Consider the following 15685-nt stretch of genomic DNA (forward strand, 5'->3'; position numbering starts at 1 on the left):
CTTGCTCTCCTGCCCTTGGGTCCTTGAGGTGGCACAAGATTGTTGGTGGTTTTTCATGGATTTGCTCTGTTGTCTCAGACTTTCACCCTTTTATCTGTTTCACTGCAGGCAGTGGTGACTGGAATCCTTCAGGTGTGCCAACACACACCAGCAGCAGGACAACAGTTCACTAAGCAGGAGGATTTTTTTCGTACCTAAAGCTTTAAATAGGGTGAGGTATAATTTCTCCATTTTCCCTAATAGCCTGCAGGAAGGCACAGGTCCGGGTCTGCCTCGTTTTTCTGCTGTGAGAAGCCAATTGCCTAAGGATGGGGAGTAGGAGAACAATCCCATAACCTGCTCAACGGTGGTTGAAGTCCAGGATTATGTGCATTTTGGGAGGATGTTTTTAATGAAGAAGGAGATTGTAATACAGTTTTAATGTCTCTTGTATTACTTGTTTTTCTTGCTTCGGTATTTGAAGCTAAGGGATTTTTCAAATCTCCCAAAGTATTTTTTAATTAGTGTTTTGCTGTAATTATGTGAAGGCATGATTTGTCACTCCATAATTGTCAGAGTTCTGAAACAGAAATTAAATATACCATGACACTGTCAGAAACAACTGATTTTATAAGAATGTTTCCATTAAATGCTAACAGAATAAGACAATTCAGAAATTCTGATATCCTGTTCCTTTCTTACCCAGCCTCTATATACACAAGATTCTTGCAAGCAAATTAGTATCCATTTATAAGCTGAAAAAAAGACCTTTTGCAGATACTTAGCCTAAACTATCCCAACCTCTGTTAGACATAACCCATCTTATAGTTTGTGGATTTTGTTAACAAATGAGCAAGTAAATATATGCAGACATTTTGATGTGGTGGTCTACAAAACTTTTGATCATCCAGAGCTAGAACACCAAGTGTAAGCTCACAATTTAAACAGAAGAAACTTAACCTGTTTACAAAGCCACAAAAATGATACAGTAGTTTGGTTATAAGATCATATTTCTAAGGAACTACTTTGTATTCACCATTCTTGCATTCATAAAATTTATGGAGGTCACACTTTGCTCATTTAACCACGGTGTCACTAAGTGCCTATTCTAGTTCTAGGCCTTGCTTAAAGGAAGCCACATGGAGAGGGCAGTGAAGCTGTGCTGGAATACAGACATGGCAAGTTAGCCATGAAAAAAAACATGAAATGAGCTCTCTGTATATGGGTTTGCATAATAAAAGTTGCAGGTTTTTATTACCCTTCTTTTGTTCTCTCCATGCAAGCATACTCCTAACAGCCATTACCTGCATGTCTTCAGCACTTATTGGTCATTTTGAACCTCAGCAAGAACTTCAAAACAAATGTATCTTTAATAATCTGCTCTCAAGATACATCACTAAGGAGTTGTAGCCTTCTCAGCACTGTTTTGTGAGTTTTCTGTCGCATAAAGATGGAGAGGCTCAGCTGTTGCATTGCCTTTTCTTTACCCATTCTGTCTGCAACTATGCTGACTTTTGTTATAAAAACACAGACTGCCTTTAGCACTCTTACCAGAATAAATTCCACTAGTGATAATTCATTTTAAATGTTCCCACCTCCAAAACTCATCTCTGAGCCAAGATTCTCACAAGGCAATGAGATCTCTTTTCCTAATACCTATGAAGGCCTTTCTAGCCAAACTGGTTCATCTGAGTGTAAAGCCATAGATTTTCTCCTTTTGGCCTGGTAGGTCAGATAATGAAGAGTCGGAAGAATCCAAATTCAAATCCATATATGATGTCATACTGACATGTTTCTGTAGTTCAAGGACTTCTTTAAAGTCCTTTTACAGACATTTACTCATTTATTGCCTCCCATGACTGTCTTTGCATTTCCCACTAGTGATCAATACTTTATTGCGTGCTCTTTCATGATGAAGGCCATGGAGGATCAAGTAGTCCAAGAAGAACCAGGATACCAGGATGATGAGGTAAAATTGTTTTTGATTGAAAACTATGTGCAGGAAACATCTGAAGTTATTTTGATAGTGTTAAGACACCCATGGAAGGACAGGAGATCCCCAAAAATCATCAGGGAGTTCAATGCATTTAAAATTTTTTTCCAGTCTGCTACAAAGAAAATCTCATTCCCCATGTCCCTGTACAGCCTGGCTCTCCAAGTAATCTTCATTAACCTTTCAAAAGCTGTGCACAGTTTTTAATGGGATTATCATTATTTCATCATATTTTACACTTCTATATTGAATGCAAGTTAATTTTCTGCTATCAGTTAATTTTCCGCTTCTGAAGAATGATCATCAGCGCGAAAAGAGTGAGAAATTGTGGCAGAAAAGCTGAAGATTATGATGGTGCTAACACAAGTTTTATTAGCACAGCAGAGGATTAATTGCCTGTGAAGATACACTTTATGGAGAAGATGATAGGAAACATGCAGGCCTTTCTGGCTCACTATGGCTTTGCTTATTTCAGTTGTCCAACAAGTTATGTATTATTTGTGAAAAATCAATGTTTACAAATCTGAAACAGTCATGTAGTGAGATATAGATGTAATAACAAGAAAAAGCAACATCTGTTTTTTTTCTGCTATTTTGTTTAGGAATCCTTTTTTCAGGATATTGACCTGCTGCAGAAGCATGGAATTGTAAGTATTAGCAGTCACTTGATCACACAGAATTGTCCCTCAAAAGCTACTGTGAGGTTGCTTCCAAAATGGTATACACGTTGATGCAAATAACTGAAATTCCTCCTTGCAGTAAGTTCTAACTCAGTCAGTGGAGACAAATTTTGCCTTTGGTGACAAGACAGATTTTTAGAAAATCTCATTCACATCAGATTCCTAAATAAAGTGTCAAGATACTCAAAGTATTTAGCACCTAGCTCTCTTGAAAAACCAACTGCTTGCTAATTTATTTGAAAACTGTGTGATAGATTATTTCCTGTTCCTGCCAATCTTTGTAATTACTCCTGCATTTTTGGTGCCTGTGAAATTACACTGTGACAATTGTTACCATACTATTTTCAGCATGCTGGTGCAGGGGGTAGAGTAGGAGTGAGGAAAATATTAGTAGCTAGAGAAATAAGTGGTTAGTTTTCTTCATCAAATGTGAATTTCTATCATTGCTACCATCATCACATAAACATCACCTATTTATTTTAATTACAATTATTATATGTTTATCTAGGAGACTGGCGCATGGATTGGAATCCTGTTATAGTCAGAGTTATAGAAGCAGAATAAAAAAGTTAGGTGTGCCTGAAGTAATGTGAGATTTGGTAAAAGTGACTTCAGACACATAAAAATGGGAAGAACACACCACAGTGACTCATCATTAGTCAGCACTGTAGTTACTGTGCTGACCACGTCAGCAGTGCAAGTGTTGGCAATTTTTTTTTTAATTGGCAGTTTTAAAGATAGTTCTGAAGAAGGATCACATGGTTGGGAGCTCAACCTATGGGCAACATAGGAAAAATAAAAAAATTATTGCTCAAAAAATTTAGCAAGCTGATCAAAGAGGGTGACCTGAGCTGGGAGGGAGCTGTACTACCCTGTCAATATGAAACAAGGCATGGCATTCACAGAATGATACAAATGTATGAAAAAGTTTGAAAACTAAGAATAGTTACTTTGGCTGTTCTTCTGGGCTTGTAAAGGTTTTCTGCTCTGTTCCATTATTTTTTTTCTTTCTTCCAAGTGGTTATTCCCATACCTCAGAGGAAGTTTTTGTTCTCAGCTGTGCCAGCTAAAAGCTTTGTGCAAACATAGGATGACCTATATATATTAAATTCGTTTACCTGGAGAAATAATTTTTGTTGGTTTAGAATTTTTTTTTCAAGGAGTAGAGAGAAAAATATTTACTGGTGTGTGCCCAGAAAGAGAATCAGATTAGAACAACTGAGACTGTGATTCGGTGATCCAAAGTATTTGGTAGGATTTAAGGTGCTGTTACCCCTCAGCCTCTGCTGAGTGTCACACATGTATCACAGGATGAGAAATAAGCTTTGAAATAAACATGACTAATTTCTCACACAACTCCCCCCCTCCCTTTTTATGCTCTATGTACCCACACACTCTAGATAAACAGACTATATGTCCAGTTCATTTTTTTTTCAAAGAAAAATCTTGGCCAGAAATGGCAAATTGATGTATTATCCCACACCTTTCACACAGTATGTTGTCTTGTGAGTAATCTGTTCTTGCTTTTACATGTCCAGTGATGTCAGAATCATAAAATGAAGTGAAGGAAGGTAAAATATGTCAGTAGGGTGCTGTCTGAAGTTGTGCTGTTCCCAGTTTATGAAAAACGAGTAGCTCACTCCACCCAAAGTGTCAGTCAGGTCTGCAGGATACATGTGTTTTAAACTGGACATGCAGAAATAGCACAGCAGTTAGACTCAGTTTGCAGTGATCCGTGTGAATCAGCTGCCAACTACCCACCACCAGCTTATCTGGTTTACAGATTATCTGTGCTAAGGGACCAAGGACAGACTGAGTGTTACAGGGTCCACACTATTTGAAGTAATTCTGTACTGCTTCTTTACTATCAGCTGTGATCTAGAAAAACTGGCACTGAAAGGGGAGAGGTAAATACCCAGACATCTTTCTCTCAAAACCATCAGGAGCTGCTCTCTGCACCACGATCCCTCACACCAGTGTTACTCAAAATTTTGTTTTGATGGTGTCGCAAACTACACAATGAAGAGTTTTCTGTAAATCTGTTTCTTTCCTGGTGAAAACATAGGTATATAAATGTAAACGTAAAATATTTTGCAAAGGTTTACTTCATCTTCTAGATGTTAACTGTCCTGAGTACTCACAGAAGGGAAATTTCTTTGCAGAATGTAGCAGATATTAAAAAGCTGAAGGCAGTTGGGATTTGCACAATCAAAGGAATCCAGATGACCACAAGAAGGGCACTGTGCAACGTGAAGGGGCTCTCAGAGGCCAAAGTGGACAAGATTAAAGAAGCTGCAAACAAGCTTGTTGTAAGCCAGTCAGTTTCCTGAGAGTTTGAACTTAATGCTGGCCTCTCCAAAATGCTGTGCAAAATTTCTCTTAGCGGATTTCCCACTGCATCATCAAAATAATTTTGAAAATTATTCTTCCTGTTACTCTAAGGCATAATACTTTATGCTCCACAACCACCAGACAAATGCTGTGGTGCTTTTTATACCCAACCCACAGGAATGAGGCTAGGGGGGAAAGAAGATATTTATGCGGAATATTGCACTTTTAACTTCAGGTTGAAGCTAAAATAAACCTCTTGTGTTCTCTTTGGTCCTCCCTAGGAACCAGGCTTCCTCACTGCTTTTGAGTACAGTGAAAAACGGAAGATGGTATTTCATATTTCCACTGGCAGCCAGGAATTTGAGTAAGCTTATCTCTTACATCTTTCCTTCATCCAAATGTTCCCAATAATCATTTTAATTGTCTTTAATGAGATACAGAAATACGAGGGAATAAATACTCAGCTAGGACACATAGATTCCCCTTGCATTTGGAGTTAGTGCTGGCTTAAAGAAGTCTACATCAATAAGCACCAAAACTACTTTCCTGAGAGGAAAATGGACTTTGTACAGTCGCTGTAAATAAATAGTTGGCATCCAGAAATCTTGATGGTATAATTTTTTTGCCTATCAAAATAATCTGCAGGTTTCAGGTGAAAATTACCAGTCTTCAAGTCTTCCCTTGAGATATTCTTATGGAATGTTATTTTCAAATATTATATTCAATGTTATTTTCTCTCCTTTCTTGCTAATAATAATTTGTATTGATCTTTCTCTTGCACACAAAAAGGGAAGTAAAGACAGAGATAATTCTTTATTAATCAATGATCATTTAGTGCCCTGCACTTCATGCATCAAGTGAGGAGCTATAGGGCAGAAATTACTTTCCTTAAAGTAGTAAAAATGTCTCTGTTTTACTTTCCTTTTGTGGTTTTTTGGGTTTAACTATAACATAATCCTCTCCCTTTCTGCAGTAAACTTCTGGGTGGTGGGATTGAAAGCATGGCAATCACTGAGGCCTTTGGAGGTGAGAAAACCACAAATGAGTTAAACCAAACAAATAATTGCAACTTAATTTAGATTTTAATTCAACTTGGATTACTTCTATCAAATTTACCACATTGTCGTTACAAAGATGAGTATCTGCATGAGTGCAAGAAGAAATAATCCACTTCTCTTTATGTTTTCCCCTTTTTCCTCTTCATTTGCTTGCAGACTAACTTTGAGCTGAAGTAATCATTACTGGGCATGCTGATTCAGCACAACATAGCATTACTAAGACTATTAGTAACTTGCCAGAGTTCTCCCTGATGCAATGTAACAAAATTGCCACAAAAGGTGTTTTAGTTATGCACACCTAAGGTACACTGCATTTTATGTAAGATTTTGAAATTACAATTAAGCTACTGTTACAGTACACCAAATTAGTTGGTGCTTGACACTTCAGCAATAACAGTTCATAAAACACAGTAGTTCATAAAACACAGTTTCATAAAACTCTTCCCTTTAGAAGAGATAAACTGGAGACTAATGTGTTTTGCTAGAATGAGATTAATAAACTTGTAAGCTTCTCCTTGATTATTTTACTGGAAATGAAACTGGTCTAGGTTAATGGAATCAACCATTTCTTCCCCACCCTGCCCCCTCACTATCACTTTTCCACAGGTGCCATATGGTTTTAACTTCCACACACAAGAGAATGACTTCAGCAGTCAAGCACGATCAAATTAAAGCATTTCAGATTTTGCTTTTCATGTAACACATTTCTCCTGCACAGAATATGATTTAGAAATTGAGGTTAAATGATTTTAAAAGGTAGAGATTGAGGTGAATTTTGGAAGTAAGGGTTTCTAACTGCAGTAATTCCTGAATCTGTCAAACTTTGAAAAATAAACCCTGACTCTTCTTTTCCCTTCTCTTTATTTAACAGAGTTCCGGACAGGCAAAACCCAGCTATCTCACACTCTTTGTGGTAGGTATTACACCTTAAAATAGTGATGTTTCTTCTCAGTGAATTCATTGTTTACCACTGTATCAGAATTAAACACATAGAGAAAAGTCAGAACCTTTTATTTCTACAAATACAGTGAAACAGACCTTGGTGACTCTTGCCTCCATAAACTGTGTTTGAGTAGAGAACTCATATAAATGGTTGCTTTTTAATACTGCTCACATCCATGAAAGTTGTGCAGCTGTTTTGGACAGACCAGTGAAACACACCATCTGGAAAAGCAGAGCACAAATATGGGTCACATGTAGATGGGGCATTGCTCAGAAAAGGGCAGAGGAAAAATTTTTTCTCAGCAACTCTTTGAGTGTCCTGGTTTCAAGAGGTTTTGCTGAATATGACATTCTGAAAGGGCACTGGAAGGGTACTACTGGCTGTCAGTGCCTGCATAAACAGACTTTGGCAGTCACCATATATGGGAAGTGCCAAAAACAGCAGGACTCTGATTCCCAGAGATATCTCTCAATGTGTAAAGAGAGGTAAGCAATAGCTTATATAACTATTAATGCTGCTGGAATTACCAGACACTGGGTAGGCAAATTCTATTAAATTAACCCCTATATTGTAAAGTGAAATATGGCATGTTCTGGAAAAACAAGGCCTCTTCTGGTTAGTACAGTGTAATGGTCACAGAGTCATACCCTTTTGCATGAATGATCACAACTGGATTGAGTATTTTAGCTTATTCACTCCAAAGAGACTACACCCACAATCAGCAGCTATTTGCATATCAGGAAAAAATCATATCCAAAGAATTTTTGATCATATGAGTTACAGCTGGAAAAAGTGCCTACTAAGTCAATAGAATTAATTGGGCAGAGGATAAGAAGAGATTTTGTGTGTAAGAACTCACAAATAATATCCCTAAAATACTCAGATTTAGTGATGGTACTGAGTAAAACAGTTTTGACACCATTAATTAAATCTCATCTGATCTGCAATCGAGAAAAGCGGCTTGAGTTGATTCTCAAGATGGCAGTAAGATAAGACACTCCTGATTTTCACATTGATTAAAACTGGCAGTTCTTTGTGATATGGATAAACAGTTGTATTTTATTTAAAAAATAGTCATAGATGGAGTAAGAAAATATTTTTTTCCTGCTTTTTCATTTTAATCTTGTATGCTTCTCTGTAGTGACAGCTCAGCTCCCAGGACCAAATGGCTACACAGGTGGAAAGATTATCTTCATTGATACTGAAAACACTTTGTATCTTTTTGACTGGTGTGATGTACTGGAAAGTTAGTTAATTTTAGTTAGTCATAAGGAAGCTTCATATATGTAAATCATGACTGGCACAGAAATCCTGGAGAGCACAGTGTGTAGTGGCCCACAAGGAAGTGAGTTTTTCTTTTGTCATTTGATGTAATCCAATCTGGAAAAATTAGTTAAGAATTAGATTTTATTTTAACGGGGACTTGTTTGTTTGTTTGTTTGTTTTTGGGGGTTTTATGTTTTTGTGATCTAGTAGGCCTCCTACAGGTTATAGCAGCTTTTCTATTCAAGATAAATTTATCTAAGTACTAAACACTATTTTTAACATTTCACATTTGCAGTAGACTGTGTATAAACAGGTTTTGCTCACAGCTAAATTCCTAGAGCACAGATATCCATATGTCAACCCCCCGCCTCAAACCCTAAACACAAAACAATTACCATCGTGAGCCCTAAACTATCTTTAGGGTACGTGGGACAGCCTGAAGACAAAAAGTCAGTCTTCTCTAGGACAAAAATAGACATTCTTCTTTTTTTTCCCCCCCCATAGTTCTATTTTGGAATGGAGTTTTATTATTTCAGAGCATGGTTTGCACAAGGAGAAATCCTTAACTGTGACTCATGCCAGCCGACCAGACCGCCTGCGTGACATCGCTGATCGCTTCAATGTTGACCACGAGGCAGTGCTTGACAACGTGCTGTATGCACGTGCATACACCAGTAAGACCATTATTGCAATTGGCATGATAGCTAGGGTTTTTTCCTCTCAGGTTTTTTCTCTCTCTGTTTCCATTTTAATAGTTCTCAGTTTATTAACACTTCTCAGTTTCTTAACAGCTCAACACGCTCTCTGTCACAAGACACCGCTTTAAAACATCAAGAAATTTTTAAATAAGACTTCTTTAAGGGTGCAATATAAACATAAATAATACGATTAAAACATTTTCTGTGTGTCATTTAATTCAACATTAAATTAAAATGTATACATTGCTTTTCAGTTCTTAACACGACAAACAGTTGTCTTCATGCAGAGTGAGGATTTTCACAAAGAAGTTTTGTGAGATGGGTGAGAGGAAACTGGAACCTGCAAAATAGATTGTTACTGGGCACTGGGTTTAAAACTGCTGGCAATGAAAATATAACCAGTGCATACATTTAAAGTGGAATTTTAAAATTCAGGCTTTTGTTCCTTCGGAGTTCTTTCTGATCCTAATTTCTCTTGGCAACTGCTTCCCACTAGGTGAGCATCAGATGGAATTGCTTGACTATGTAGCAGCCAAGTTCCATGAGGAAGCTGGTATCTTCAAGTTATTGGTACAAGACTTCTGTATGCTTACTGTTCTCAGAATAAGTGTTCCTGTTTTCTTTTGCTATATTTACTTACCTAGCATGATTACAATGCAGATCATTGACTCCATAATGGCACTTTTCCGTGTGGATTTCAGTGGTCGTGGAGAGTTGGCTGAACGACAACAGAAACTAGCTCAGATGTTGTCAAGGCTCCAAAAAATATCAGAAGGTATGGGAAACATTGCAAGATTTGGAAAACATGGGCTGGAGTCACTACCAGTAGCTGTTGGTAGCACAACAGTAGTCCAAGTGTATTACCAATCAGGCACTGGCCCAGGGAGCTTTTATCACTTTACACCTCTGTCAGTTACCAAAAAGATCAAACTGATAATATATTATTTCAAGATGACAGACTGAGAAAACTTAAGAACTTTCCAACATTTAGAGTTTTTCAAGAAATACTGTCAGGCCCTAAATGAGATAATAGGTTGTGGAACTGGACAAATACTCAGTAATTGTCTTCCCCAAACTTCAACAGTCTAAATACAAAAGAAAGACGGAGAAAAGAGGATGAAGGCATAGAGAAATAAAAATGCCGTGCCTCTTGCCACTTTCTCAGCACTTTGCAATGCTTTGAGGGATGATGACAGGATGAATAGAGTTCCTTCTCTTTGGAATGTCTCAGAAATGTTGATGAGGAATGAATAAATGCTTTTTTCCTGAAATTAAAAAAAAAAAAGGCAAACAGAGAAAGGGAAGGAGAGAGAGCTGAGGGCAGGGAGCCAACAGGGAATAGATGGGAACTGAGGAAGACTTGTTCACTGGAATTGAGAGAAGGGCTCATTTTTGGTTATTACAGCTGAAGCCGTGCAAGAGCAAAGGCTATGTCCTGATTAACTGCAGCCATCAGTCATAAAGAATATTTTCTTCTCGTTCATTTGAAATCTGAAGTGCTTCAGCAGAAACCTTGCTTTTACCATGGATGAGAGAATATTTTGGAATTCTAATTGAATGAAGTCTACTTTCTTTGCAATGTCTTCTCTTGCAGAATATAACGTGGCTGTGTTTGTGACCAACCAGATGACTGCTGACCCAGGAGCAACCATGACGTAAGATACTTTATCTTTCCCTTTTAAAAAAAATTCCTGTATTTTGTATTACGTATTTAACAGAAATGAGAATTGAGATTGTAAGGTGCAAGAGGCACTGAAATGAAAGATCAGATTGGTCATTGTTCCCTGTGCTATTAGGAATTCATACATAAATGACCTCTGGAAGTTTCTCTCAGTTTTTTTGGAATCTTTTTTACATGTATCTGCTGCCTGCTATGGTGGTGTGATTTCACTGTGACTTAAATAAAGAAAATGAGCTATAAAAAATATTGAAAAAGCACCACATTTTCCTTTGGAGCAGCTTATATGTGATATTTAAGGCGTGCATTTCTTGAGCCTATTGAATGTAATGACAGGAAGATGATGCCAGCATTGAACATTTGAACATATTGAGACAAGTGTGCTAAAGCTGAGTTTCTAATGTATTTCCCTATTGATTATTCATTAGTGAGTTGAATAGGGCTCAGTCTGACAGTTAATCACAGTATTAACCTCTGGAATTTGCACAGTGATCACCACAATTTTCTTGCTAATTCAGCTTTCAGGCAGACCCAAAAAAGCCCATCGGGGGCCACATCCTTGCTCATGCTTCCACTACCAGGATCAGTTTGAGGAAAGGGAGAGGGGAGCTGCGTATTGCCAAGATCTATGACAGGTAAATCACCTTTCCCTCACAGGAGGGAAGGTGAATGAAGTTCAAGGTACTGAAACTTTCTGGATTCTACATTGGGAGAAAATCTGAAAGGACAAACTAATTAACAGATTAAACAACTCATTAAAGTTGTCTTGCACATTGCATACATTAAATAACATAATCGTTCATCATAAATCCTACTAGATGCTCAGCTCTTAATGAAGACCATCAAGTACTTTGGTAGGACTGGTGGTCCCTTGGCAGGAAAATTCTGGACATATTAAATTCCTAAGTTTTCCTGACACGATAATTTCACATTTTCTGCCCCTGATGATATTGGTCACGTTCTACAGTTTGCACATAGGTATAAAGGCACTGAGGTATTCCAGGTTGCTAACACACACACAACATTTTGGAGACTGTTTCACAACTGCATTTTACATGGAGAGACCCACAAGTTTCTTGTTTCTTTTTCTCCCAGCCCTGAGATGCCTGAAAACGAAGCCACATTTGCAATAACTGCCGGAGGGATTGGGGATGCCAAAGAATAGGTTAAAAAATGATGTAAATGTACAGCTAAAAACCAGCTGGGCAGTTGAGATGAAGATTTGTGAAAGCTCAACAACTACCTGGCTGCATTTGTAGCTTTTTGGAGATATTTAAGATATTTTGGGAGAAAACTGGGATGGACTTCGTACGGTTCGGTTTTGCTGAACTAAAATTTTGGTCATTTAGGATTTTTGTTTTTCAGTTGAACTTTTAGCACGCAAAGATTTAAGCCATTAGATTGTGAATTGTTCTTAGAATCCTTTTCCTACCTTGTGTGAAAATCAAACCTGTCCTTTCACATGGGAGTGAATATACTCTTTCTTAATTTATTTCAAAGAGAGTGTCTAAGCGGAAGAATTTAACAGTGTGAAATGCAACAGAACTGGAATAAACTCAGTTATAAAATTGACATATATAGATGGAAAAGGCAGTGGGAGGAACAACAGCTCAAGAACTTGATGGATTTTCACATACTGTAGAGGAACAAGTTTTAAGAATATGTTTTTAAACATTTTTATCTTGACTAGATAATGTTCATGTTTTTATTTAGCATTTTCTACTTTTTGGACAGAATGTTTTAAACCTGTTCTTATTAAAGTTAAAAATAAAGACTATGAATTAGAACAGAAGTCTGACTATGTTTGGGTGCTTTGAATTAAACTCTCCTCTCAAAAATCTCATTGATCTTTCATGAGAAAAATAATCTGGGTGTAACCCAGTACCTTAAAACCTTTTTTCTAGTTCTCTATAGAAACAAACTTGATATAATTGACTTGTCATTCTTCTAGTATAAGTAAGACTATTAAAGATTACTATTAAGTAATATTAAATATTGTTACTATTAAAAAGAATAAAACAAATCCTGTGGCTAGATAAGAGAGGCTGGCACCAGTGCTTACACCAAGGAAAAGGCACTTAACATTCAGCTTGCTGAGGGAGCCAGCCAGCACAGGCACAGCTCTGAACTAGCAGGAGATGTAGGTCACAGGGGGCAAAAGAAGAAGCTGGGAACAAAGAGAGAAACAGGGCACTGGGGGCCAAAATAACAGTTCCTTTTACAATATCTCCAATGCTCATGGAATTGCTTGTTTTAAATAAATTAAACAATACATACATGCACACACACGGATATAATGGGGAAGTCTTACTTTGTTCTCTGGTAATTACAAGGAGTCTGATTTTGGTATTTGGTCAAAGAAATTGTCCTCACTGGCAAAAGAATTTTTTTGTTTAGATTACCAAATGCATGTAAGATAACATCAAGAAAAAAGGCAGCAATGACCAGAAATTCATGGAAGAGAAGCCTGACATTTTAGCCAGGCTTTTCCTTGTGACAGACCTAGAGGGCTTAAGGAAGTGTTTCTTAACAGATAGTTGGTATTTTTCCTGAGGTAAAGCACTATTTTTCACAGTGGAGAAAAGTCTAGAGAGCTGTAGGCTGGAAAGCTGGTTCATCTGGGAAAGCCAGGAATGGATCAGCCATTGTCATTTACCGCAATGTCCAGTGCTTTGCATGTGCCAGGCATTCCCACACTAGGCATTCTTATCCAGTGGCCAAGTACCCAGTGGCAGTGAGCGTGCAGTGTCGCTTGACTCCCTGCCACCCACTTCAAAGACCCAGGTTTCTTACAGAAACATTCCTGCATTTTATTTTAAGCACTCAGATTGCTTTTTGCTTTCCCACACATGCGATACATACATACATATATATATGTATATATATATATATATATAGCATGTGATACTAAAATGGGAATTTGCGTGTCATTCTAGGCTGTTATTTTTATCCAAGGGTCTGAAAGTAAAGGGGCCTTGCTTTCCCTTCTGCCAGTGTAAGCATCTTTTGCGAACCTGAGAGCCCAGAAATGACTGCTGATAGCGATAACACGGTGTGGGCCGGGGCTGTGTTTGGCTGGTCCAACCCCGCCATCCATGGGACACGGCTCCTCGTGCCAGGACACAATGCCTAAGGTAGCACACACACAGCACAAAAGGATTTACGGTCTGTGCTGCGTGATCGCCTCGTGGATGATTCTGCCTTTCAGCGAGGAATCTCTGGCTCATATGGGGAATTCTCCCCCGGCCTGCCGGCGCTCAGGCGACAGCAAACATCATGGCCGCTGTCACTCTTTTCCTGTCCCCGCGCCGCCCCGTGATCCCCCTGCTAATCGGCAGGGAATAACCTCGGCCCGCCGGAGCCGCCGCAGAGGTCCAAAGGGCCGCTCCCGCCCCGTCGCCCAGCGTCCCTTTATTGTTCCGCCATTGTCCCATCATCGTGTCCTCGACCCGCCGCCACCTCGGCGGAGCCCGTGGGCGAGTAGACGACGGGCCGTATTCTTCAAACCGTCTGCGAATCCAGCGTAACCCTCCGGCCCGGCCTGCACGGTCCGCGTAAGAATGTTACGCCATGCGCACCGGGCTCTTCCCGACCTACGCCAGCCTGAGTTACGCACCTTGCGTTCGCCGTGCACTTACGTAACGTGCGCCTCGGCCCAGGTATTCCCTGCCCTGCAGAAGGGGTTACGGAGAGCGCTCCTTGCGTAGCTGACTTTGGGGAATAGCGTTACGCCTCCCCTCCGCCTTCTTCACGCAAGACCCCGACTCTAAGTAAAGAACGTTACGCACTTTTCGTAGCCCGCCTGCCACTGCACGGGGCGGTGTTTCGCCGAGCGCGCTTAGTGCGTAGTTGAGTTCCGTGAATAGGCGTAGGTGTTTCGGAGGGCCGCAGTTTGCGCAGCTCCGGGCTGCCCGTAACGTAAGCGGAGCGGGCCGGGGCGGCGGCGGCCATTTTGTGCCGGGAGCGCGGAGGAAGAAGACGCTGGTGTCTCCACACTGCCCGGGCCCTGGAGCCGACCGAGAGCCCCGCCGTTCCGGCCGCTGACGCCCAGCGGGTCTCGGACCCACTGACCACCTCTTCTCCTTTTGTGTCCCACCAAAGAGGCGAGGTGGCGCAAAGCGAGGCCTCCGAGGCGCAGCCGCCCCTGGCTGGACCCTCTCCCCGTACCCCCAGCCCCTCGCCGTCCCCACGGCCGGCGTTCCGCTGCCTCTCACCCACCCCTCCGGGGGCGATGAGAGGCTTCGGGGACCGGGGCCGCGACCGAGACCGCGGCGGGTAAGGGGGAGGGGGGGGCGGTGGGGGAAGCCGAACGCCTGCGTTGGGGGGCGGGGGAAGGCCGCGGCTCGGGGGCTGTGTTTGGAGCGGCGGTGTTGGGGGAGCCAGAATCCCGTCTGTGGAGATTTCCCCCCCCCATAGATTCTCGTGTGGGGGCGGGGGTAGTTGGAGGTTTATCTGTTCCCAAGGCGGGGTGGTGGGTTTTGAGTGTTTTGTGGGGTTTTAATTTTTTTTCTTTTTAATTTAGCTTTTCCACCGTTCATGTGTAACTAGTTCTGAGCCTTGCTTGCAGTTTTAAGGCCTGCATCCACCCTGCCCCCTTAATTATTTTCTGCCAGCCTCCTTATTTACCCCGCGAGACCCGTGTCACCCTCCCCCCTAGAAGCCACGAAGGTCTCGGTGGCCCTGGCAGGGCTGGCTGTCCTTCTGTCCGCCCTTCTGGTTGTCATTGCTCCTTCTGGACTTACTGGAAAGATGGCAGTGGGGGGAAGATCTCTCTCAGCTGCGCTCCTGGGCTTACCGTGATAGGAAATGGGGTTGGAAACGCTGCCTTGCGGGGCACTCGGGAGGGTGATCTCGGTCTGCCACGGCGCTGGACCACGCTTACATCGTGCTGCAGAAATTGTTCGTGTGGTTCTGTAAGGGCCTAGTGCTTGATGCTCTTGAATCTGTTCTTTAAAGGAGGTTTGGCTTGCAAAAGGCTTTTGCAGGTTTGATTTGATGTGATTTTTTTACTCTGGACAATGACAGCAATAAATACTGTGGTGTTATACTGCGTAACTAG

The 15685-nt window shown here is 40.7% G+C and overlaps 2 protein-coding genes across 2 annotated transcripts in view; both read left to right on the plus strand.

The window, feature by feature from the left end:
* Positions 1 to 14578, plus strand: DMC1 (DNA meiotic recombinase 1). Its single transcript, XM_041416867.1, has 14 exons — positions 1 to 211; positions 1861 to 1948; positions 2575 to 2619; positions 4815 to 4961; positions 5265 to 5347; positions 5957 to 6009; positions 6913 to 6954; positions 8126 to 8198; positions 8833 to 8924; positions 9445 to 9518; positions 9609 to 9723; positions 10543 to 10603; positions 11145 to 11261; positions 11722 to 14578. The coding sequence occupies exons 2-14, from the start codon at positions 1889 to 1891 to the stop codon at positions 11789 to 11791; spliced, it is 1032 nt and encodes a 343-aa protein (XP_041272801.1). The 5' UTR covers positions 1 to 211; positions 1861 to 1888; the 3' UTR covers positions 11792 to 14578.
* The window catches only part of DDX17 (DEAD-box helicase 17), a 17322-nt gene continuing 16181 nt past the window's right edge, over positions 14545 to 15685 (plus strand). Inside the window, exon 1 of the mRNA XM_041416866.1 lies at positions 14545 to 14901. Within this exon, the coding sequence (XP_041272800.1) occupies positions 14858 to 14901 (44 nt within the window). The 5' untranslated portion in view covers positions 14545 to 14857. The remainder of the gene's footprint in view (positions 14902 to 15685) is intronic.

This window comes from Onychostruthus taczanowskii, unplaced genomic scaffold (genome assembly GCF_017590055.1).
Source record: "Onychostruthus taczanowskii isolate IOZ18803 unplaced genomic scaffold, ASM1759005v1 scaffold53, whole genome shotgun sequence".
In the NCBI taxonomy this organism is placed as follows: domain Eukaryota; kingdom Metazoa; phylum Chordata; class Aves; order Passeriformes; family Passeridae; genus Onychostruthus; species Onychostruthus taczanowskii.

Excerpts from the sequence above, each read along its gene's own strand:
- DMC1 (XM_041416867.1), top strand. The coding sequence starts at position 1,889 with ATGATGAAGGCCATGGAGGATCAAGTAGTCCAAGAAGAACCAGGATAC. Across the intron at positions 9,519-9,608 it reads CTGGTATCTTCAAGTTATTG|ATCATTGACTCCATAATGGC; the intron begins GTACAAGACTTC and ends ATTACAATGCAG. Across the intron at positions 9,724-10,542 it reads GCTCCAAAAAATATCAGAAG|AATATAACGTGGCTGTGTTT; the intron begins GTATGGGAAACA and ends CTTCTCTTGCAG.